Source organism: Gadus macrocephalus, chromosome 17 (genome assembly GCF_031168955.1).
Source record: "Gadus macrocephalus chromosome 17, ASM3116895v1".
In the NCBI taxonomy this organism is placed as follows: Eukaryota; Metazoa; Chordata; class Actinopteri; order Gadiformes; family Gadidae; genus Gadus; species Gadus macrocephalus.
The window spans coordinates 13,956,010-13,979,685 of NC_082398.1; the positions used below are offsets into that span (position 1 = coordinate 13,956,010).

The 23,676-nt window shown below is 44.8% G+C and overlaps 1 protein-coding gene across 1 annotated transcript; it reads right to left on the reverse strand.

Moving 5' to 3' along the window:
• Positions 1-541: 541 nt before the first annotated feature.
• On the reverse strand, positions 542-23,504 carry LOC132445624 (interferon alpha/beta receptor 1b-like). The gene is made up of 8 exons (XM_060035711.1): positions 23,267-23,504; positions 17,766-17,892; positions 10,728-10,912; positions 9,735-9,892; positions 4,754-4,907; positions 3,659-3,816; positions 2,941-3,116; positions 542-1,972 (listed from the first exon to the last, which is right to left on the reverse strand). Exons 1-8 carry the CDS (start codon positions 23,319-23,321, stop codon positions 1,720-1,722), a joined length of 1,266 nt encoding a protein of 421 aa, XP_059891694.1. The 5' UTR covers positions 23,322-23,504; the 3' UTR covers positions 542-1,719.
• Positions 23,505-23,676: the final 172 nt, after the last annotated feature.

Sequence of the window (23,676 nt, forward strand, 5' to 3'; positions counted from 1 at the left end):
TGTTCCTCACCGCAGAGTCCCCTGGCAGCAGCCCACAGCACTACCACCAAACACAATTCACATTTTACCAACAGGCTTCTCTGTACAGACTTTACAACATCTGCTTAATAAACATGTTTAATGACCAGCCACAGGCTGGGTACACAAGGAGAGCTCTTCACAGTCTGCAAGTGTTTGGACCACCACCACCTTGGGGACCCCCTGCCAGATAATGCCCTTGAGTTATTTAAGATGAACTGGATCAAGACATTTGGATATATTGTGGCTACAACTTATTATTGAGGCTTCATTTCTTCATGTTCCTCCTTCAATTGTTTGACTAAAGTCTCAAAGCCATAATTTGTGCCGTTGCATACCGTTTATGAACATTTGAGGATTTACCTCTAGAAAATAAAGTTGACAAAAGTTGAGTAGCATACCCCAAATATGATAATTCATTGTAAATTAAACAGGTTAAGAGAATGGTATTGTAATAAATACAAATGATAGGATGACAAAAACAATGGATGGCTTCTAGGTTTCAGAACAAAAGCTATCTTCATAACTGAATGTTCTTTCATTTTGATGAGTAAAGCCAAGACAAAATCAAGAAAAATCGACATTGAAAAAAAAGGTCAGGATGGGAAACGATAAACATACGTTTATGTATACGATTTAAGATTCTATAAGAATCGCCAATGAGTAGAAATGTATTCACAATCAGTTTTACGTTCTCCCTTCAAACACAGTTCTGGATAAACACACAATGTACATTCCACATCAACTAAAAGTTTGACAATTCAGATTCAGACCAAAACAATTGACACATTTTGTAATGGAAGCAAGATAGTTCCCCCAAAGTAGAGTCTTCTGCCTCAGCCTCTCCCCCAGATGTTTGGGCTGCGACCAGCTGTAGTTCTCTTTAATCAATTCATTTACATAATTAATGTTAGTATAAATAATGGTCAAGTGAACAGCAATCATCAATCTCCATATGTTTCCTACTGAGCTAATGTAATGATGCGCACGTACACAATAGTTTTTTGGGCAGAAGGGGGTAGGGGGTGTGCATGTGGCGTAGGAGTTTCAGATTTCAATGACGACAGTTGTCAAGGTTTTAGAAAAGGGCCAGATGTGATTCCATGAGAGCGAGTGTGTAACAGTCAATAGGAAACGACCACTCTAGAAATGCTCTTAGCCGAGAGTAACACACTTATTATATTTTAAAGAGAATTTCCACAGTTTGACAACTTTCTCCATTTTTTTCCCTTGTGGAAAAATAAGGAACTTTCCCACAGAAATAAGGAACTTTGTTCCCCTGAATTAAGTGCTTTTGGGGTTTACCTATGAGCTCAACAGAGAAGGCAGTATTAGCATCAACACATCTATGTGCTGCTTATGATGGTGCCTTATTCTTTCAACGATCACTTCGGCTCATTGCAGTTTGATTTTCTCTGCTATGGATGCTGTGGTAGTAATCGCGCCATTCACAGAAAGTACTTTGCCAAAGATCATGAAAAAGGGAGATGGTTCAAAATGATTAAACCACCTAAAAAAAAACAACAAACATGGTCTTCTGTCTGATCAGCAGGTGGACAAAGGGATCCATTTCCACAGGAGTCCCCTAGCTTAGTCTTTAACTCCCATACAGTGTTTTCTAAGTTGGAGGGAGATCTTCTCTGCATCACTGACCATTAGCAAGGCCCTGCTGTCTGCTCCATTTCCTCTCCTCTGTCCTTCTCAGACGCCCATGTCCATGATGCCCTCGTCCCTCACGCCCCAGGGGCCCGCCGCCTCAGCCTTCAGGCCCCTGTGGTCCAGGCTGACCTGCTCCAGGCTGACCTGCTCCAGGAGCGCGATGGACCCCCCGTCCCAGGGCTCCTCGGTGCCCAGCGAGGGGAGGTCGTGGCTGCAGTGGCGCGGGGGGCCCGAGCCCCCCTCCGTGGAGTAGACCCCAGAGTCTCCGCTCCCACCGCTGTCCTGCCGATTGTGCCTGTTTCCAGATGTGCAACATCATCACATTAAGGGGGGTGATATCATGCTTTTCCACTTTTTCCTTTGCTTTAGACTTTTATGACGTATGACAGTTTTACGTCTGCTAAATTAGAAACATCTGAGCCAGGGGGGGTATTGGAGCCCACCGAGAACGCCCCTCAATAAGTGCGTCAAACGGCTTGTTTGCGCTCAAACGTTCCTTCCGTAACAGCGTGACGTCAGACTGCAGTGTGCGGTGCTGAAGTGCAGAAGTCCCGCCTCCCGGCTACCCACAATGTTAACTTCTCAGGGGTTGAATTTGCCGGCGTACGCGCAAAACGTTCGACCAATCGCAACAGAGGGGGCGTGCTGACCAATCACATCAGTCTGATGTGATTGGTAAGCACTTGGGAGGGGGGCCTTACAGCGACAAGATACAAAACAGAATGTTTTGGAAGATGCTGAAATGGTTTTTGGCTATACAGGCTTTGGCTATACAGGCTTTTCTAGTAACCCTATTGCCAAATGCGATTATTACCCCTAAGGTAAGGTAACACATCTCTAAGGTAACACATCTCCACCGATGGAGCTCTGAGACTGGGAGTTCATGATGCCTGGAGCTCTGGTCTCTCTTCTGTTAGAGAGAGACACAAGAGACCGGGAGTGGACCCTAGAACTATGGGCGGGCAAATCGGTAGGCTAATCTTTGATCTGACGGATTGGTCTGGAGGTCAGCCTAGATTAAATGCAGTTTTTTATAGACATGGACTGATCTACGCTGGGTGGACACCCAGAGGAGCTGGAACCCCTGGGGCTGCAGACATGGGGTTTCCAACGTCGCCGGCCCTCCTCTGTACTACTCACCAGTAGGAGGTCTTTGTATCAATGCCGTTGAAGATATTCAACGGTTCATTATTCGCCCATGAATATAATTCACTGACGACACACAGATCGACACACAGAACACATCAATATAAATACACTGACCTTGCATCTGCCTCCAGGCCTGAAGGGGGCGCTGTGGAAGCAGACAGCGGGGGCAGGTGGACCTCCAGAGGAACCACCTGGGGACAGATGCTCAGCCTATCACAGGTCAGCTCAGACTCAGAGTCCGGGGTGAGCAGTCGCGGGGCGTCCGAGCCAGGGGACAAGTCCATGAGGTACTGAGAGAGAGAGAGAGAGAGAGAGAGAGAGAGAGAGAGAGAGAGAGAGAGAGAGAGAGAGAGAGAGAGAGAGAGAGAGAGAGAGAGAGAGAGAGAGAGAGAGAGAGAGAGAGAGAGAGAGAGAGAGAGAGAGAGAGAGAGAGAGAGAGAGAGAGAGAGAGAGAGAGAGAGAGAGAGAGAGAGAGAGAGAGAGTAATTTTTCCTCAATATTTAAAAAATAAAATAAAAAGCACACACTGAATTAACCCCCCCACCCTCTGTCCTCGACGCATGGAGCTTCTCAACTCATGAGAACATCTTCGATTCAGCATCACATCCCCAATCGCCGTGGTTGATTCAGACACGGTTGATTCCTGAAACCTGATGAGACGTGAATGAACTGATCATGCTGGGTAGAACAGGCGTGTAGAGATAACGGATTTGTAGCCGTTCTTTGTGAAGTGCAGAGTTGTGTATTGCGACGGTACTTGGTCCACAGAAAATGACGTTTGACACAAGAACAGAGCACAGGCAGGAAGGCAGATTGAGTGGGTGGTTCTTACGGCCTGGAAGTGAGGCGGCAGCGTCACTGCGGGGAACAGCGTGTCCTTGGCGGTGCGGTAGCAGTACAGGCCGGAGTATAGAAGCACCAGGAGACCCACGAAGCCCACCAGCCCAGAGAGGGAGAAGATCAGCAGGATCTGCCACCAGGGCACCGCGCCTGTTACACACACACACCATTTTGCATGTTATTAATATAAGTGAATAGAAATACACACAGCCTAATATTGGAAATCTGGATAGGACAACAGGACCGTACTAAACTCTGACTCTATTGACTCAAACCCTAGCCCCTGACTCTATTGACCTGCCTTACTGTCCGCACTGAACCCTGACTCTTGACTAAACCCTGACTCTATTGACTAACCCATGACTCTATTGACCGTTCAAAACCCTGACTATTGATTGACTAAACCCTGACTCTATTGACTAAACCCTGACTCTATTGACTAAACCCTGACTCTATTGACCTGACTCTGACCTGCTAAACCCTGACTCAATTGACTAAACCCTGACTCTATTGACTAAACCCTGACTCTATTGACCTGACTCTACTGACCTGCTAAACCCTGACTCTATTGACTAAACCCTGACTCTATTGACCTGACTCTACTGACCTGCTAAACCCTGACTCTATTGACTAAACCCTGACTCTACTGACCTGCTAAACCCTGACTCTATTGACCTGACTAAACGCTGACTCTTGACTAAACCCTGACTCTATTTACCAGTCTAGTAAACCCTGACTATTGAGTGTAAAGCAGTGGTACAGCCGCAGTCCTGTTAGTATGTACATCAGCGCTTAGTCCTCCGAAATGAAAAAATGGGAGGTGTACGATTAACGCCTCAGAGATTATTATCTATTTTTTAAAGGAATGAATTTAAATCTCTATATTTACCCCAAATTGCATCCATCCCATCACCACATCATAGCACATCTGGTCTCAAACGTTTAACCCACTAGCCCTCCTCCCAGGTGACCCCACCCAGGTGACCCCACCCAGGTGACCTCCTCCAGGTGACCTCCTCCAGGTGAACTCCTCCAGGTGAACTCCTCCCCGCTATCTCCTCCCAGGTCACCCCACCTAGCTCCTCACCTTCCGTCTGCATGCAGTGTGGGGTTGTGAAGGCGGAGGTCTTGCTGTAGAAGTCGTATCGCGACTGGACGCAGACGCAGTACCAGGTCCAGGCCCGCAGGTCGGGGAGGATCACCGTGTTCACGTGAGTGTCCACCACCACAGTGTCTGGGCTCTGAGGGAACACAGGAGAGACCAGTGTGAGTGTCTGTCAGGGTGAGGTGCCTTGCTCAGGACACCTTGACCCTCAGATAGGAGGAGCCGGGGATTGAACCAGCAACCTGCTGGTTAACAGTCAACCTGCTCTACCTCCTGAGCTACTTGCCGCCCGGTGTGTGATGCTCATCACTCTACACATGGTAGAGATGAGCCTCCTCAACCTTTGGTTTTCCTCACCAAAGGCCACTTGTGTCACAACAACATGTTGGCTCCTTTTATTCAACCGAGGAAAGATGGTGAAATTATAAAATGGTGAGATAAAGGAAAAAAAATGAAAAAGCTTAAGATCCCCATATTCACGGTTGGACTTGTCATTGACCGAACGCATAGGAATAGTAATCGTAGGAAATTAAACTTAAACATACTCTTCATCCCAGGCCAGCCTTTTACATCCAGGCCAACGCCTTATACAAATAAGTGACACAGAAGGCTACTCTCTGTCTGTATTCAAAACAATAGTCTCCAGGTTTGTTCTAAGGATCTGGCGCTTTGTGAGGACCCAGGTATATCGGTGACGTCGTCTTTGTTGAGATGCAGGACACCCATTGTTCTGCCCCCACAATTTGTTTTTGTTCTAGACGGCTAGTGGTTGATAATGGCATTGCATGAGTTGTGTTTTGGCTCTCCTGTGTTACCATAGTTAGTTACCGTGTTACCCAGTTTAAAGGTCCCATGGCATGCTACTTTATAGATGCTTTAATATAGATATTAGTAGGCCCCACAGTTTTTGCACACAGTTTTTGAAGACGCTCCCGAAATTCAGCCGTGGTGCAGATTTACAGCGGGATTGTTGACCGCGTCTGCCTCCCGCCGGAGCCCCGCTGCCGAGAGACCACCGCCTTGGCAGCGGTCAGCGCTTAGGCACCACCGCCTCCTGAAGCGCCGAGGGGGTGGTCCCTCGGCAGAGGCAAAGCGGGGCTCAAGCGGGAGATATTCAAGGCCAACAATCCCTTTCTCCTCCATGTCGTGGTTCATGTACTTCAGGGAGTCAAAGCCAAAGTTCCTTTCCCCCAATTCATTCTGAACCATGGCTGAGATAACCCCCACTACGAGTCTCGTTGTGGAAATACCAGAGACGAGAGTCCGACATGTTATGCGCCATAACACCAACAGCGTGTACAACACTTGCATTACAGTCCTGGAGCTCTGTATCTAAATAATATCATATGATACATAAATATCTATATCATATCAAACATATTATCACGGCCAACCTGTGTGCGCCTCCAGACGATATTATGAATCACAAACGACTTTGTCGGGTTCTCCGACGTCTCTGGTTCTTCCACATCAATCTGAAGTAGACTGAACCGCGCGCTGCCTGCTGCCGGGCGGTGGTGCTTCACCGCGGTGGTGCTTCATGGCGGTGGTGCTTCGCGGCAACCGGCGGCATGCAGCATGTCACAGTTCATACTTCAGGGAGTCAAAGCCAAAGTTCCTTTCCCCCAATTCCTTCTCAACCATGGCTGAGGTAACCCCAACTACAGTCTCGTTGTGGAAATACAAGAGACGTCGAAGAACCGACGTGTTATGCGCCATAACATCAACAGCAAACACTGTGTGTAATCACACACTGTGACAACCCGCTCCCCACCCTGGGGAACCGCGGGGTAGTGGTCGGCGGGGTGTACCGCCTTCACCCACCAGTCGGCAGCAGAGCATGCGTCGGCATCCGGCGCAATCACCGGGATGCAACGCACCTGGCCGGACCGGGGGAGAGCCGGCATAAAAGACGGTCACGGACGCACACCGGGAGGACTAGAAGGAACAGCAAAGGACGAGTCGACAGGAGAGTCTCACGGAGGCCACCCTTGATAGTGTTTGCTTTACCCTGTACCCTTTCATGGAATAAACGCCGACTTAGGCTTACCCTGGAACCTGAGTGTGTGGTGCATTCCGTGTGAGACAGAAACATTCGCGAACCGGGCTGCCACAACACACACACACACACACACACACACACACACACACACACACACACACACACACACACACACACACACACACACACACACACACACACACACACACACGGTCGTGTCTCATTGGCGGGCCAAATTCTCTGGGCGGGCCAGGCAGAGAAAGGGGAGGAGCTTATATCCTTTATGACGACATATGGGACCACATTCCAAATCAGCGCGCTTGAGCCTCCATTTTTTTCCCAAAGGCGAACAGAACACTGAGTGCTCGTTTTACACCGAACGCAAGTTTTAGCCACTGGGGAACTCATATTTATGTTAGAAAACCTCATAAAGGGAGATTTTCATGCCATGGGACCTATAATGCAACATTCCAGAGAGCACAGCATGTCAGTTCCTTTTCTTTTTGGTTGTCCAGAGAAAGTCTTAGTCTGTGAGCATAAATGTTTAAAGCATTCGAATCATTTCTGTGGCTTAACAATTATGGTTGTTAAATTTGTAAAATTCTGAATGTTTAGGTTTACTTATAAATTGCCAAGGCTAATCGCAGTAGCATTTCCCATTGAATCACAGTGTAAAATTAGCATTGAAGCTAGCGGGATTACAAAGTCTAATGTTAATGGATACTCTTTTGTTTAATGCTATTGCTGAGCTTATCGTAGCTTTGAATATTGTACATTCATTTACATGAGCAGATTGTAAATTCATGTTTTCTATGCTTTTACAGTTTGGAAGTAAACAAGGAACCTTATCAAAGGCCCTAAACCGTTTCACGTTTCCTGGGCTTTTATTCCAAGGGACCAACTTCATGTTAGCTATCTGCTTAGTTTACCTAATCGAGAGCAAGAGCAGAATGAGCTGAACTCTACTTCGCTCAGTGTGGAAGAATTCAAGCTCCCAGAGCTGATCGTGTTCCAATTTGTCATTTCAACCCCATCTACACGTTATCTGATCGACATATTTCTCTGCACTCACAGTTACAACCCTACCGGAACAAAGCCCCCCCTGTTCCCTCAGAGTCAGCCCCCCTGCGCCGCAGTCCCCGAGGGGGTGCAGCGGTGCGTGAACACAGAATCCAGACCGGGGCGTTGGTTTGTTTTTGGGCACTATGGGAGAAGAGCCAGGGCAGTTGGGATGTGCTTCAGTGTGTGGGGACAAACAAAGATAGAGCCGCTAAATGCTCATTTGAAGTATAATGGATGTATACGGCTCACCAACTGTCTGGTGTTGGCCTCTGCACCGTGAGGGGGGGGGGGGGAGAACAGACAGTGATAAGGTAGGGCCCTATGAATTCCATTTTATTTTTTTCCATATTCCGTTTTTTCCGTTTTAATTTTCATGAATTCCGTTTTTACACTTTAAGCAATTTAAATCATCAAAACAAGTGTCAAATAAGTGCGAACGAATACAATTCTTACAATTTAATCAGATAGAAGACTAAATTTATTAAAACATCCCAACATTGCACTGTTTTTAGTGCTTCAAATAAAAACAACATGACATAAATAATAAAGTGCTTATAAACTCTTTTTTTATAAACTCAAATTGTGGTTTGAAGGGGCGTGTCCTGGCTATGGCGTTCATTGTTTTTTATATGGATTTTGGACTTCAAGTGGTCATCGCACGTATCTTTGCGTTTCCAATCGATAGTATGTTGACATATTCTACAAAACAGCTGATCACCTGAGTGATAGAAGTGTTTTGGATATTGTTCGGCTCTGAATTTGGGGGTTAGAACCGAATTACGGGCGCTTCAACTTCTTCTTCGGCTACTTGTTAGGAGCGGGAGCGGGACCTATTGTTTGCATTCCCGCCACCTAGGCTGGAGTGGTGGACCGGGGATTTTTTTTTACATTTTTGTGGGAGTGACTGCTAAACATTCAGTGACATTAATGTCACCAGTGTTGTTTCCCTTCTCCCTCGAAACTGAATTTCACCAAAATAATGGCAAATTCCGCTGCATTCCGCTGCATTCCGCTGCATATTGTAAATGTGACGCGTGATGTGCCTTGTCCCTGTTACAGGTTATATGTGCTGCAGAACAGGAACCTGTTGGAAATCAGTTATTTTACTGAGACAGGCCCGTTTTAAATTGTAACTTTGTTACTTTTAATACTTTCCTGTATAATAAAAAAATATTAATAATAATAAAAAAATAAAAAATTATCAGTAGATTCCGTTTTTATTGTCAGATTCCGGGATTCCGTCCTCGTTTTCGTTATCGCGGAAATCATAGGGCCCTAATAAGCCATGGCTCGTTACATTAACCTGGGGTCTGAGCTATCCACTCGCATTCTTTAACGTGCTACAAAACCCCATCGATGAATCCACTGAATTGATTCAATAGAATCGACTGCCTGCTGGTGGTTGATCAGAGCCATAATCGCCACGTTGACACACTTCTTTCTGTATGGGTTTCAACACATGGGTGTTGATGTGGGCTGTGAAGCACTTATGTATGCTTTTTAACGATTTGCAATCGAGGACATTAGGCCATTGCTTCAAGTGAAATTATTATTATTATTATCTTTTTACAATTACCATTCGTAGTGTTGATCAGCAGAGAAATAGTCAAAAGACGTTGACGTCGCTTAGCAACCGAATACGCTGGGGTTGATAAGTTACCAGACAACTTGTGGAGTAATACCAAAGACGTGAATCAGGGACAAAAAATCCACATTCCTCGACAGCGGTCATTATATGCTTCGCAACGGTGAATTATCAAAAAATAATTAAGACGCCAGAAGTTGTGAAGGCCCATGCAAGTGAATGAGGCGTTCCACGGCATTGAAAAGCCATGTAATAAACACATACATAGACTGGCACCACTGACAAGGGGAACATAAGGGTGTATGGTGCTGTACCCGAGTGTCGGAGTGCTCCCAGTACACCACCCGGTAGTACATCCTGGGGTACAGCTCCTTCATGGAGCCATTGGTGCTGCTCCGGGGGTCCCAGATCGTCACGTTGAGCAGGGCTCCCGCGGGGGCCAGGTCAACCCTGGACGGAGGGCCCAGGGCCGCTGTGGGCAGAGGGGTCGTAGGGAGAGACGTATTGATCACCGGAGGAAGTTCAAGAGACTACAGCAGCTGTGGTCAACACGGGTCTGACTTGAAGAGAGCGCAGTGGGGTCGAGGCATTGTATTTGTACTCCACAGCAACAGCCTCTGAGGAATTCACAGGCCCTGCTGGAGACCCTCCCGGACGCCAGGGCCTCCACAGGGCCCAAAGGCAGGAGACATTTTAGTGCCCTAGGTTGCGGATGGCAGACATAATGCTAGCATAACGTAACAGGGTCTCACCAGTCTCCTAGTAGGCATCTGTGGGAATTCCAAGAGCCCAAACAACCCCTTCAACTACAAGTTTTAATTTTTTGTTCGAGGGGGGAATTTTCTTCTGACAATTGTACTCATTGCAAGTTTGCTTTGGATAAAAGTGTCGGCTTAATGCCCTAAATGTAAATGTTGTTGCGAACATTGACAGCACCAAACAAGAGAAGCCAAGGAGCCCTAACGCAGGTCATAAATCTTTATTGCTGCTAATCAATGATATCATAAATGAACGACCACAGGCATAAAAGTAGTCCCTGGTACTTTATGTCTGCGGCCCAGTGGTAGAACAGACAGGATGGTAGCGCTGGCTTCCTGAGGAAATGCCTGTTGAATGTTATTCAGCTGTTCCTGTGTCCCCCAACTTAAATCCATAAATCCTCATAAATCCCTGACCAGATAACTACAACCAAAGAGCTGGGAGAAAAAAATGGGAGACGTTGTCAGATGAACAGGCTGTTTGAGGAGGTTGTGCAGCTCACTCTCCACAAGAGCTCCAGAACAACCCAACAGGCCCGCCCTGCTTACCCTCCTTGTCAGCGCAGAACTCCTTGAGGACCCAGCCGGAGCGCAGCGGTCCGCGGTGGGTGCGGACACGCAGCGTGTAGATGGCCTGGAAGTACAGCTTCCTGGGTGTCAGGTCGCACCAGGTGTGGGGCGTGTTCTCACACGCCGTCAACCACTGGGTGCCCGGCATCGACAGCTTGAACGACCTGGAGGTCACGACAACAGGAGAGCAATCATGAACACATCGCCAACCACTTATCTCACCCCAGCCATGAGAGTTGTTCTCACAAATCAGGTAGCCTTCATGGGTTTGGAGCCTTCAAGACCAGGTGATGGCTGATGGCTGGTCTCCACTAGGGTTGCCGCGATGTGGACATTTTCACAGAGTAATACGCTCGTGTCAATACCGGTATTACCGGTATAAACAGTATTAACTTTGAAACTAGGTCAACCGCCATCTTCTCCGTCAACTCTCCTCTCACACTCGGTGATAGCGGCTGGCAGCGAGTCAAATCTCGGCGTCTTATAACGTTCTATTGTACAATATAATTTTAAATATCATAATATCACGGCCAAAAGCTCTGTGCGCCTCCGGATGGCCGTAGCGCGGGGAGCTCACGTGGGGATTGGGCTTCGCAGGGTTTGTTTACTGCCGTTGCTATGGTTACCGGTCTTGTGTGTTCCAAAGGTTTATTAGGTATCCTATCTATTAGGACAAATAATAAAACAGTAAAACAGTGCAAAGACAAACTGCAGAACTCTTTTTTTTTATCAAATAGGCCTAAAGATGATGGCGACTTGCATGCCCGTCTTGTGCCGCAGGCCTCAAGCCCAATTGCCACAACTATTTACATATTCTATTTTTAATACACAGGGTAAAACAAGGTACAATAATCAAACACAATGTAAAAAAAATAATAAGAAACGAATTGGCTACAATTAAATAAGCAAACACAAGGCCTATGGAACAAAAAGAAGAAACACAATTCTGCTTAATGCCAAACTCGAAACTTTTATAAAAAATGAAATATGTAAAATGAATGAACAAGCCGACAGATGACGGGCCGGCTTATCCTGTCCGTGCTGCCGCCCGCAATATAAAATATTATAACAGTTCTAAATAGGGCTAGGCCTGGCTAAAATAAACTATTTACAAGTGTGACTAGTCTAGGCTACATGTTCTTTGCCAGGAAAACCAACATGTTCACCTTCTCTGGTTTGAGAAGCGATCTTGTGGGGGTGACAATGTTCCCTGCCGTGCTAAACACCCGCTCGGATGCGCAGCTTGTAGCACACACACAGGAAATTTCTGGCGACCTTTGCCAGAAGGGGAAGCCTTGTTTGGTTCAATTTCCACCGACCAAGAGGAACCTCCTCAGCATCGATGCAAGCCTCTTGACAGTAGCTGGCAATCTGTGCGGCTGCTTTTTCGGGGAGCGTTAGTAGGGCTGAGGTAGGTGCGCCTGTTTTCCTCTTTAGCAAACTTGCCAAAGTTATTTTCTTGGGCTGGGGCTCGGCCGCGGCTCCCTCCTCGTCTTCATTTTCCGCTCTCACTGGCTGCGCTGCTCGCCCGAGGATGACTGCTTCTTCCTGAATCATTCTTTTTAACTCGTTAACATTCGAGTCATATTCACCCCGGTACCGCGGGTCAAGGAATGTTGCCTTGCGCATGAGCTCCAGGCTTGCCTGCGGCAGGGCTTTATATTTTTCTTCCAGAACATGGAGGATGCCAGCTTTCAGGACAGCAGTTAATTTGGTGTCTTCAACAAAAGTGGCTAACGTTCCCTGTTTGACCAAATGCAGCACAGGGAGTAGAGACGATGCGGTCACAGGGGTTGACATTAAGGTTTCAAAAGCACTTGCCCATCGGGCAAGTACAGGTCAGGTTCAACTTGCCCGAATGTGATGTTCACTTGCCCAAATTATAATCAGAATCTTGAACAGGCCTCTTTTTGCCAGGCACACGGCATGGTTTTGGGGAGGCTCAGAAAAATCATCCTCGCTCAGACTGAAGCTGAATGTTAGCTTCCACACATGTTGCGTTTAAAAAATAACAAACTTCCCTTTGTTTACTTATTTATCGAGCGGTCACATCGTGCCATGAAGTGATTTCAGTCCACCATTGCAATCTATTAAAGCTATCGCCAAGTTATATGTAGACCTGCATGATTTCATGCAAATGTACTTAACTAAATGTCAGAGGTAGTAGCAAAGATATGTCTTTTTTAACTTTCACGTTTCTTGTAGCACTAACTGAAAAATCACAATCGCGTTTCTAGTAGTGTTGTCAGTCACGATACTGGATTTTCTAACTTTGACACTATACCTGGAAATATATCGATATTCTATACCATTTTCGATATCAGGGGAAAAGTTTTTTTCAGGAAAGAACATACCCAAAGTAAATAGAGTATATCTCCACAACTGCAAGTGAAATATTCAATGGGGATGATACTTGGTTAAAGTGAATAAAGCCATGGAACATGGCATAAGTGGAAGATAACATTTCCACCTGAAATAATTATCAGTTGGTCGTTGGAGCGATGTCTTACTATGAGACACAAATAAAGGTAGATATCTTACAATTTTGACACTTGACACCTCTATTTAAATTTCAGGGCCAATATATTCGAATGCACCAAGCCAAACACTCGCAAATAAAGATATGGCCACTAGATTGCGCTGAAGAATATGTTTTTCTGATTGAAGGCAATTTACCTATTTCCTAAGAAACCTTCTCTTATTCATTGATTGAAAATACCATGTTTAGTTGCAAAATTTGGCCCAGACACTGGGTTATCTGTTTATGGTGGTTTTATTCGACCAGAATCAACTTTGTGGACAAAAATCACAAAGGTAATACTTCATTTTTGGTTGTTAAAAGAAAAGGGGACGTTTCTTCTTAAGTTGTTATTTGCGAGTTTTAGTCACAGAATGATATGGTTTGGACTGTTGGAATGAGTGGAGGCTCAGCTTTCATGTAATATATAGTTTGTGAGGGTCCAATTTCGTGAAAAAGATCGCTATTGCTGTGCATGTGCACAGTTATGAAACCCAAAACCGTGTTCTTGCATATTACTTTCCTTGGTAATTTGCCTCAATCCAAAGTACTTCCAAACTGCACTCCTCCATCACTACTCCATTTTCCTTCTACCTAAACCGTTCGCGGAGGCGCTGCACTTGCGATGCTAGCTTTGTTGGGTAACCTTTAGCCAACACCTTCGAATCACGGCCAGAGAACGCACTGCGAGTGACAGAAGGCGGGGCTATATTCGCACTGAAGCGATGCGTGTCTGTTAACTCGCTTTCCGAGAGAAGAGAAGACGGCGCGCTGATCAATTGCAAATACTTATATTTTGTGTTATTTTGCGGCAAAAAAGGTTGTTCTGCAGTTTCTAAAAACATTTGAATAAATAGCCTTTATATCAACATCCACCCAAAATCCACTTGCCCGTTCGGGCAACCAGAAATCAATCTCAACTTGCCCAAATATGACTTTTGGTTGCCCCGGGCAAGCGGGCAACCGTTAATGTCGAGGCCTGGGTCACATAATTCTCCCCGGAGAGAATGTCGGTGAAGTCGCTCACTGGCTTCAGCGCTTCATCCATTGCCAGCAGCACATCTTCATCTTGCCATGTGATGTTCACATTGGTTTTCCGATCCTCTGCAAGCACTCTGTTGATAGCCTGCTTCTGCTCTAACATTCTATCGATCATTTTTTGCTTGGACCCCCAGCGTGTTGCACAATCCTAGGCGAATGCTTAATATAGGCACATTGTATTTTATTTATATTTTAAAAATTTTCCCAAAAAGAATATGAGGCTTAGTTAACATACCGTCACCAGCAAGTGCTGTGGGAGGCCAAGCTCGACCTGGGCTTTCTGCAGCCCCCGTCTTCTCCTCCAGTTGTGAGAAAAGGTTGATGGTGCGACAGACTGCAAGGGCACGGTCTGTTCGCACTTTCTGTTTTTTCCAAAGTATTTGACACAGCAAGGTTTAGGTTGTGCCCGAAGCAGCCCAACCAGGTTCCGAACAGCTGCTTTGATGTTGGCTCCAGTGTTGGTGGTGAGACTGGAGACTTTATCCGCGCTCAATTCCCACTCCCGCATAGTGTCCTGCAGGGCATCAGCCAAATTAACAGCGGTGTGGTCCTCTGGCAAAAAGCTTGTCTGGAGGCATTTTGACACCAGCTTCCAATCCTGGTCAATAAAATGTCAGTGACATATATGGTGCCATCGTTGCGCTCGACCACAAGTCCGTTGTGAGGGAAAACTCTTCGACCGATAAGAGGGTACGTTGCAGCTCTCTCCTGACACTGTTGTAAGTGCGCGGGATGGCTGTGGATGAAAAATATGTCCGCCCTGGAACATCGTACTGCCGGTAAAGTGTCGCCAAAAGCTCCTTGAAGGACTTTTTTTCCACCGTGTTGAAGGACACCATCTCCTTGCACATATATTTGGTGACTGCATCGGTACATGCAGTCCACCTCACACTGTCCTTCTTGTACTTTGTACATTTGGCAAACGCTCCACAAATTGATGGCTGTGTCGGCCGCTGTGTGCCCGAACTCTCTGGTGGAGGCCCCACTGCTGCAAGCTCCATTTTCACAGCATCGCTCCTGTGGTGCAGTTTTAGGTGTGTGTGTAAATTTGAAGTGTTGCCTCCAGCTGCTGCCACCTTCATGTTGCAGAGTTTGCATATTGCCTCGTTTGGGTTCTCCGGTTCCCGATTTTCGTTTGGTTTAAATTAGGGCTGGGCGATTTTTTCGGTTTAATCGATTAATTTGCATTTTTTCTTTCCTACGGTTTGTGAAATGGCTGAACCGAAAAATCGCGATTTAAAAACAGTTCTAGACTCTTCCGATTTGTTTTGCTGAATAGACTCCGTAGTAGCCTCCTCTCTCACTTTCCAGAACGCGCGCAAAACTCAGCCTACTGCAATCACATTCACCTCGCCCCCGACAGACTTGGGGGAGAGCCGGGTCGATTGAAACACTTTTCAGTTAAACGTCTTTTGCAAAGATGACGTTATGTATACAAATAATTTGTGATCAACAACTCACATGTGTGTTCTCTTAGTTACAAGCAGTGGTGTAGTCTACGTGATACGCAGGTATACGCCGTATACCCACTAGGAACGCACCAGGATTTGCGTATACCCACTTAAAAATGTGCACGGATACGTATCAATCGTCTTGTGACAGATCTTTCACTTCTGTGTTTATTTTTCGGAAATATCGGTTGGGTATAACTGCAATAAAATACTTTAAGCAGGGGAAGTTATCTCCTACATTCACCATTCATAAAATTCCCGCTGTGCGCTCGCGCTCTGCCCTGTCTCTGTTACGAAGCGCGAAGCTGCCCCTGCATCTCTGCACGTTAGTTGGCGGGCCGAGCCCCTCCTTCTCGCGTGCGTGCGTGCGTGTGTGTGTGTGTGTGTCCAGTCCTCCCATATTAATGTGTAAACCACATAATAAGTAGTCAACAGAAGACAATGTTTTAATCCCACTTTATATCTCCTCGTTACTTTTAGATGAGAACCCCTGGCCAGCCTTTCAGACTGGGTGTCAGGCTAGGGAATTTAAAAACAGGCATCCTTGGTTAGAGTGGAGGGAAAAAAAGTTATAGGTAAATGTCAGCCAACATACAGTTGGTATACACAATTGAAATTCATAATGTTAATCACTATGCAAATGAGAGTATAGCTAATTCATGGTCATTTTTAAGGTGCAGTAATTTCACACTTTTACACAATTAAATTACTGTATGGTATGTTAGATAACAGTAAGAGCTCAAATTAGAGCAATTGAAAGAGTGAAACCTTAGTCTCCTGTCATCTCCTTCTCATGCACTGGTTAGCCATGGATGTAAACAGTTCATTCAATTATTCTGAGTAGATTTTGTCCTTGTTTAGCATGTGCTATTGCTACTATAGATATACAAAGGACAACTTGTAATTTTTGAGTTCTATTTGTTCATACTGTTATTAAAACTGATAAACCTACTCAGCTTTCCATGATTGCTGATAATCGTTATACTCTTAAATCAGCGGGTTGTAGACCCCTGCGTTGGTGAGTGTGGTGCGACACCCCATAAGCGCCACACACGTACATGGGTTTCAATGGAATTTGTTTAGAGAAATACAGAAAAAAAAAATCGAGGTTTAAATCGAAAATCGTCCTTTAGTTAGAAAAAATCGAGATTTTATTTTTAGGCCAAATCGCCCAGCCCTAGTTTAAATCCAAAATGTTTCCAAATAGGCGCCTTTGCCTTAAACTTAGAAACAAGGTCAACCGCCATTATCTTCTCCGTCAACTCACACTCGGTGACAGCGTCCGGAAGCGTGCAAATTCTCGGCGCGCCGATCCTCTTCCACACAGAGCAGAAATGTGGCCAATTTTAAAAAAAAATAATAATTATAATTATATTATAAATTTTTACTGAAAAAATAAGTTATTACTAAAAAATAATAATGCAATGTCGATGCCATCAATGTTGTTTACATTTCCCCTGAGGAATCAAAAAAGGTGTTGAATTTCGATATTTTTCGCAGTATTTGAAGTTAGAAAATCCAAATATTACATTAAAACACTTTTACAAGTATATTACAACGCAACCGAATGGACTGAAGTGACGGCATGTCCCAGGTCTAGCAGATCCTTCAGGTTCAGTTCATTTGTCCCGAAAGATACATTTCGTGAACAGTTGTAAAGACACAAATACAACATATAAAGACATGAGACAAAACAACCTGACAAATACACCCAATAAAATAAAATACCACTGTTTGTTAATAAAGTCTAATCCATTTGAATTCTTTAAGAAAGAAAGCGCTGTTTTAAAGTTTGAACAGTTTAAGTGCATTTATTGCACTAGGAATATAGGAACATGTGAACCTATTGTTCATAACCCAGGGCAGCCTGTCCCTCCGACCCGATGGAAGGAGAACCAATCCCCCCCAGAGGGGGTGGTCAGAGCAGGCTGGAGTGCACCGGACCTTCCCCACCGTCGGCCTTACCCCAGGACGTAGGGGGGGACGGGGGGACGGGGGGGGACTTACGGCACGTACTGCACCGAGAAGCTGACGTTGGCCCCACGGTGGCGGGCGCCCTGGCTCCAGCTCAGGTTGAAGTGGGTGTTCATGGTGATTAGGGTCAGGTTCACCGGGGGGGCGAGCTCCGCTCCGCCTGGAACCAACAACAACAACCACAACCGGACCAAACCATGAGACCTGGCGTCAGAGGGGAATCATCAACGGTCAAAAAGGAAAAGTCCTCCCCTTCTAACTGAACCTTTGGATTTCATCATTAGCACTGACAGTAAAGAATATCTTCCCACATTGTGGGAAGTTATCAATAGTGTCAATAGTAGGCTAAAGTTATCAAATCTCACCCCCTTCATTGATTCCTTCACTCCCTGTCCTTGTGTTTCTCGTGTTTCTGATTGTGCTCACTCACCTTGATTGTTTTCACCTGTCCCTCATCAACATTCGCCTCCTAGTGGATTTAGTAAGCGTGTTTTCCTTACTCTGTTCCTCGTTTTTCTTTGTATCATGCGTCCCAGCATTTCCTGAGTGATATTTCGGCTTCCTGATTTTTCTGATTCCTGCCCGTTTACTCCCGACGACACCTTCGTCTTCACCCTGCTGGATCGCTTGCCTCAATGGTCAACAGATTTATTGTGTACCGACCTATCCGCTAGTAAAAAACATTCTTTCTACCCAGCCTTTTGTCTCCTAAGTCGTGCCATTGAGTCCCATTTCTCCTGTTGCTCACCCAGACCGTAGTAATTTCCTGTTCCTGTAACTTTAAGTTTGGTTTCATTTGGCCTGCCGTAGCAGCAGTATGGTCAATGTGGTTCCTGTGTTCTTCCTACTGTGATAAGAGCCCATTGAGCTCATCTAAATGTTGGATCACTTCGAACCTTAACGCAAATATCGACTGCAGACATCCCTCATGGCTGCATAGATTTATTTTCAACTATATTATTGACGGGATAAGCTTAACTATTTTTATTAGCAGCAAATAAGTAGCACTAACTGCATCAGCGGTTTAAAGAGCAGCAGTAAGTCTGTGAGCAGCTAGAAAATGGTTGAAGCCATGTAAAGAGCAGCCTTAGCAATATTAGCAGATACTGCTTGCAGCACTTTCATCTAGCCCATGAAGTAAATCAAGTTCACCTTTTTAGTTTCTTACACCGGAGAATCCTAAACACGCCAGTTGAAAGGTTCTTGGTTTCCCAAGACCCATGTCAGCCTATTGAATGCCAGTCACTTCCTTGCCATATTTTTCTCAAGGTTAATGTTTAAAGGGGGCATCGTCGATTGCTAAATTAATGAAAAAATACTAAACCGTGTGGCATTTCCCAAAACGATCACATATAAAATATACAAAAGAAGAAGTGAAGGTAGGTGGTTCATGTTCATTTGGCAAAGGTAAAAAAGGCTGAAAAACCACAAGAACACGGAACCAATGACTAGAATAACATGGTAAACCGCTGTGGCCTGAGAACCAAACCCCACTGTGGAGGGGAACCATGTCACCTTGATAGTGGAGCAGGGGAGACCTAATGTGGAGATCAGACTCAAGCCATCTGCCAATGGACGTCTTTAGAAGAGCTGAAACCTCCACAGTGGGAACAAGTAGAAGAAGTTTCCAGATTCCAAGTTCATTGTCTGAGGCAATGGCTGCACCACATAAACAGGAAGCTCTGTGTGTGTGTGTGTGTGTGTGTGTGTGTGTGTGTGTGTGTGTGTGTGTGTGTGTGTGTGTGTGTGTGTGTGTGTGTGTGTGTGTGTGTGTGTGTGTGTGTGTGTGTGTGTGTGTGTGTGTGTGTGATGAGTAAGTAGGCGGGAATGGGAGGCATATTAGTAAGACAAGCATTTCTGAGAGTTTGAGTCTATGTGCCTGTGTGTACAACTACATGTGCACTAGTAAAGATAATGATATCTGCAGATATTTATATTTATCGTGCCATGTCCCCTAGAGAGATTAGGGCTCTGTGTTGGACATTTGAAGTAACCCGTGCGTCCTTCATAGCAATTTTTACCACACTGTCCAACAGGAGAGACTTTTACTTTGAAATGTCACAAAATGAAATAAACACAAAATGTAAATGTTATACACGTAACTACATTGATAATATAAGGTGGTGGATAGACATCCGGGAAATTAATCCCTTATTATCTGAATTAATAGCTGGCATGCTCAAAGGGGGGTTATTTTGAAACCAGGAGAGGGTGTGATTAGTCATTACAAGCTTTTAAAATCTGCCCTACCCTGTTCCTTAGTGACATCACAAGGGGGTGTGTCCACCCACATGTATGCTGGATTGCGTCCAACAGCCAACCCAGTCGTAGTGCAATGACTAATCACCCTCACACCTGGTGGCGAAATATTACCCCTATAAGAGTAGGGTAGGTCAGTGCTACAAAACACCTGCACTACAAAGACTACACGAAAGCTCTGGGACAAAGGTATTTGCCTGCTTTGTCCGATAAAGAAATATCATCAGGAAGACATTTGAATTAACTTCAGTGTTGCAGGGACATTCTGACTATACCAGTTTGTAATTCCATTGTGATTACATCTTGGATTATGAGAGAATGTTTGTAATGTGATCCTGCTGCATGCCATTTGGACCATTTCCCTGAAGATGAACACTCGATGAACAGAAGAGCCCTCTGCTCAGAGGGTAGCAGTCAGAGGGCAAGTAGAGCAGCTTCCACTCCAGAGAACCTCTTTGTTTTCTCAAAGTTCAAACAGGATAAAGGGGAGTTGAACCTAGGAGGTCAAGGTCATGTCACGTCACATGCTACACACATGTAACAACAAGAATATCTGGCCAAATAAATGCATATTCTTATGAAGTGCATTGCAAATCCTTATAACAAAGTAGAATGCCCTCTGTGAGTAGGGTCTAGTGGCAGGTAGGCTGTCAACGACCATCAGCTGCCGACTGCTGAGAGTCCCATTCCTCCCTCCCCGTCTGCAGAGTCATTGGGTTCAACACCCGGGTCGCTCTTGGTCAGGCTCTGCCCTCATCCCCACGGCGGCACTGCTGCCATGCTCCTCTGGGCTGGGCTACCTACACCTCGCTCCCTGTAACTAACCACATCAAGTCAAATAGAAATCCTTGATGTTGAAGTTCAGGGTGTTGTCTCTCATTACACACCTCACCTGGCTCTGACTGCACTGTGGAGAGCTGCATCTGAGCTCTATTAATAAAGTTGATACCGATCCATCTGTCTACATCTATTTGATACTACGATCCTCTGGGCATAGGAACTCATCCACTGATGGAGGAGATGTTTCAGCTCATGGAATTTAGAATTAAGATGGCACTTGTAGAGTAGCTGCATTTCTGAGATGAAACTATGCCAGTCTAGACTACTAGGCAATAGTACTGCACCACTAATAATAATAACAACAACAATAAGATACGTTATTATTACACATCAGGTTACTGTCCCCTGTCCCAGTGACCAAGTGTTTTACTTGGTCACTTGAATGTTACTCCATTGTGATGGTTCTCAGCCTCCCTGGCTCTGGATAAAGGCTCCGCTGAACACCTCAAGGTATAAATGCATGGGTAAACCAGCCGCCTCCAGAAGAGGCTTCTCTGGTAAACCATCCTCTCCAGAAGAAGAGGCTGATCTGGCAGTGGTACAGCTCACCTGTGTTAAGGAATTATCAACAGGGCGTTCCTAAATATAAAGCTCTACTGGGGCACCATCAATAAAATACTTCCTATAGTCCCGTGACGTCGTGTTGTCATTCCTCAATACTGATTATTTTGTCGAAAACACGGCGAAACACGGATTGCTGCATGGCTACGACATGCAAAATGCCGTTGCCGGACAGTGTGCGCACCGCAGTGTACGGACCCGGAACGCAAGGTGCCCGCCACAGCTGGTATTTTGGGTTAAACTGCGTGGTTTTGACATTGTGGATAGAAAAATTAACCATTATTTTACCGTTATTATCAATCTAAATGAATCCACTGCCAACTATGGAGCTTGTTAAAACTCGAACGTGAGATTTTACTGGGGCACAGCAGATCAATACAGGGGCACGTGAACGAGTAAAAGGAGTATAGCAACGCCCCTACCCCAATATTACTGCTAGTGTGTTAAAGTTGGTTTTATATTGAATAGTCGACACGTTCGAAAAATCTATTTAGCACTGGCTACTAGGGATGAATTTGTCAAACGAACTTTGATGTGTTAAAACAAGGCCTGCCTATATAACATTAAGCTTATTTTGTATTAAAAAAAAACATCTTTTGATTTTATACAATTTTTAATCTTGATAAATGCTTTAAATCTATTATGCGACTTCACCTTTTGACTTACCCATGTCAAAACACATCGGGTGAACTCAGCTAACTGCCCTTCATATAACACAAAGCTTATTTTCTCCAATAAACACCCTTTGATTTTACAAAACATTGTAATGTTAAATGCTGTAATTCTATTATGCGGCTTGACCTTTTGACCTACCCATGTCAAAACACATTTGGTGAACTCAACTAACTGTACTACACATAACACAAAGCTTATTTTCTCAAAAAAAAACACTATTTGATTTTATATATATTTTGTATGTAAAAAGAAAATGCTTTAAATCTATTATGCAGCTTGACCTTTTCACCTACTCATGTAAAAACTCATCTGATGAACCCAGCTAACTGCCCAGACATACACATAGCATTTAACGTTTAAAAAATGTATACGTTTTTTTTTTTAGAAAAGAAACTGTGTTAAGTGTAGGGCAGTTAGCTGAGTTCACCCTATGTATTCTGACATGGGTAAGTCAAAAAGCGAAGCCGCATAATATATTTAAAGCATTTATCAACATTATTATTTATTTTTTTTACAAAAGAAGCTTTGTGTTATATAGGCAGGCACATCAAAGTTGGTTTGACACAAATTCGTCTATCGAAGCCAGTGCTAATTTTTTTTTTCGAATGCGTCAAATATCCAACGTCCAATATAAAACAAACTTTACCACGCTATTAAATAATAATAATAGATTTAATTTATAGAGCACTGCTGGGGGTCATCAGACTCAGTGGAGGGGCTGCTGGAGATGTGCACATCCTATCCAGATGTTTTTACCCCTACTTTTTGGTAAACAATGTGAACCATTTTGATGGGGTGGTTAATCACCTTATTTTTTGTCTTACGTCTTATTTGATCATCAACATAGTAGGCCTATGCCATTTTTTCCACGGTTACTAAACTCAGACAATCATTAAGAGAAACAGGGGTATATGCGATGTTTTAGTGAAGTGAGGTAGTTGGTGAACGTTCCACTCTGCGTTCTCCTCTATTCCTGGACGGAGGGACATTATCAATTCAATGTTTGATTTCGACCAGCAGGCACAGACAACAAACACAGGTTGCTAGGCCAGACTCAAAGAGCCAAGACGGAACCGAAGATTAGTATGGCGGGTATCATATCCCGTTCATATAGACTGATGACAGATGTCAGTCATATATATATATAAAAGATCAATATAAAGCCCAGGCTAGTGTTAGCCTGTAGCCGCACCACTCACCCCCGCTTGAAGACAGCCAAACCAGGGACATGATTCCGTAGACAAAGGAGTGCATGGTCGAGGTGGTACTTAAACACCGCTCTCGCCTCTTATAGCATTAATGTTGAAACGTCCATTATTTTAGGCTCCAGCCACCAGGTCTGCTGCCTCTCTATCCGTCCGTGCGATGCCTCTTTCCGTATCGAGTCTCGGTCTGGTATCGTGACGCAAGTGTGGTGTCTACCACGATGCGCATGCGCAGTTCAGAGTGTAAGTAATTCCTACACATTCATATAATTATTAGTGAATATAATTTTGGTATTTCTATAAGTGTTTTATTGCATGCATGCATGCCCATTAATAACGTTTTAAAAAATACAGACTAAACTGTATCAATACATAATACAGTTTAAAGTTGGCTGACTGACTCT

What these genes read in the sequence shown, in the direction of transcription:
- LOC132445624 (XM_060035711.1), bottom strand. Translation starts at nt 23,321, where the DNA reads ATGCACTCCTTTGTCTACGGAATCATGTCCCTGGTTTGGCTGTCTTCA. An exon ending in TTGGCTGTCTTCAAGCGGGG is followed by an intron (nt 17,893 to 23,266) that starts GTGAGTGGTGCG and finishes TGTTGGTTCCAG; the next exon opens with GCGGAGCGGAGCTCGCCCCC. An exon ending in GGGAGCACTCCGACACTCGG is followed by an intron (nt 4,908 to 9,734) that starts GTACAGCACCAT and finishes GTGTTCCCTCAG; the next exon opens with AGCCCAGACACTGTGGTGGT.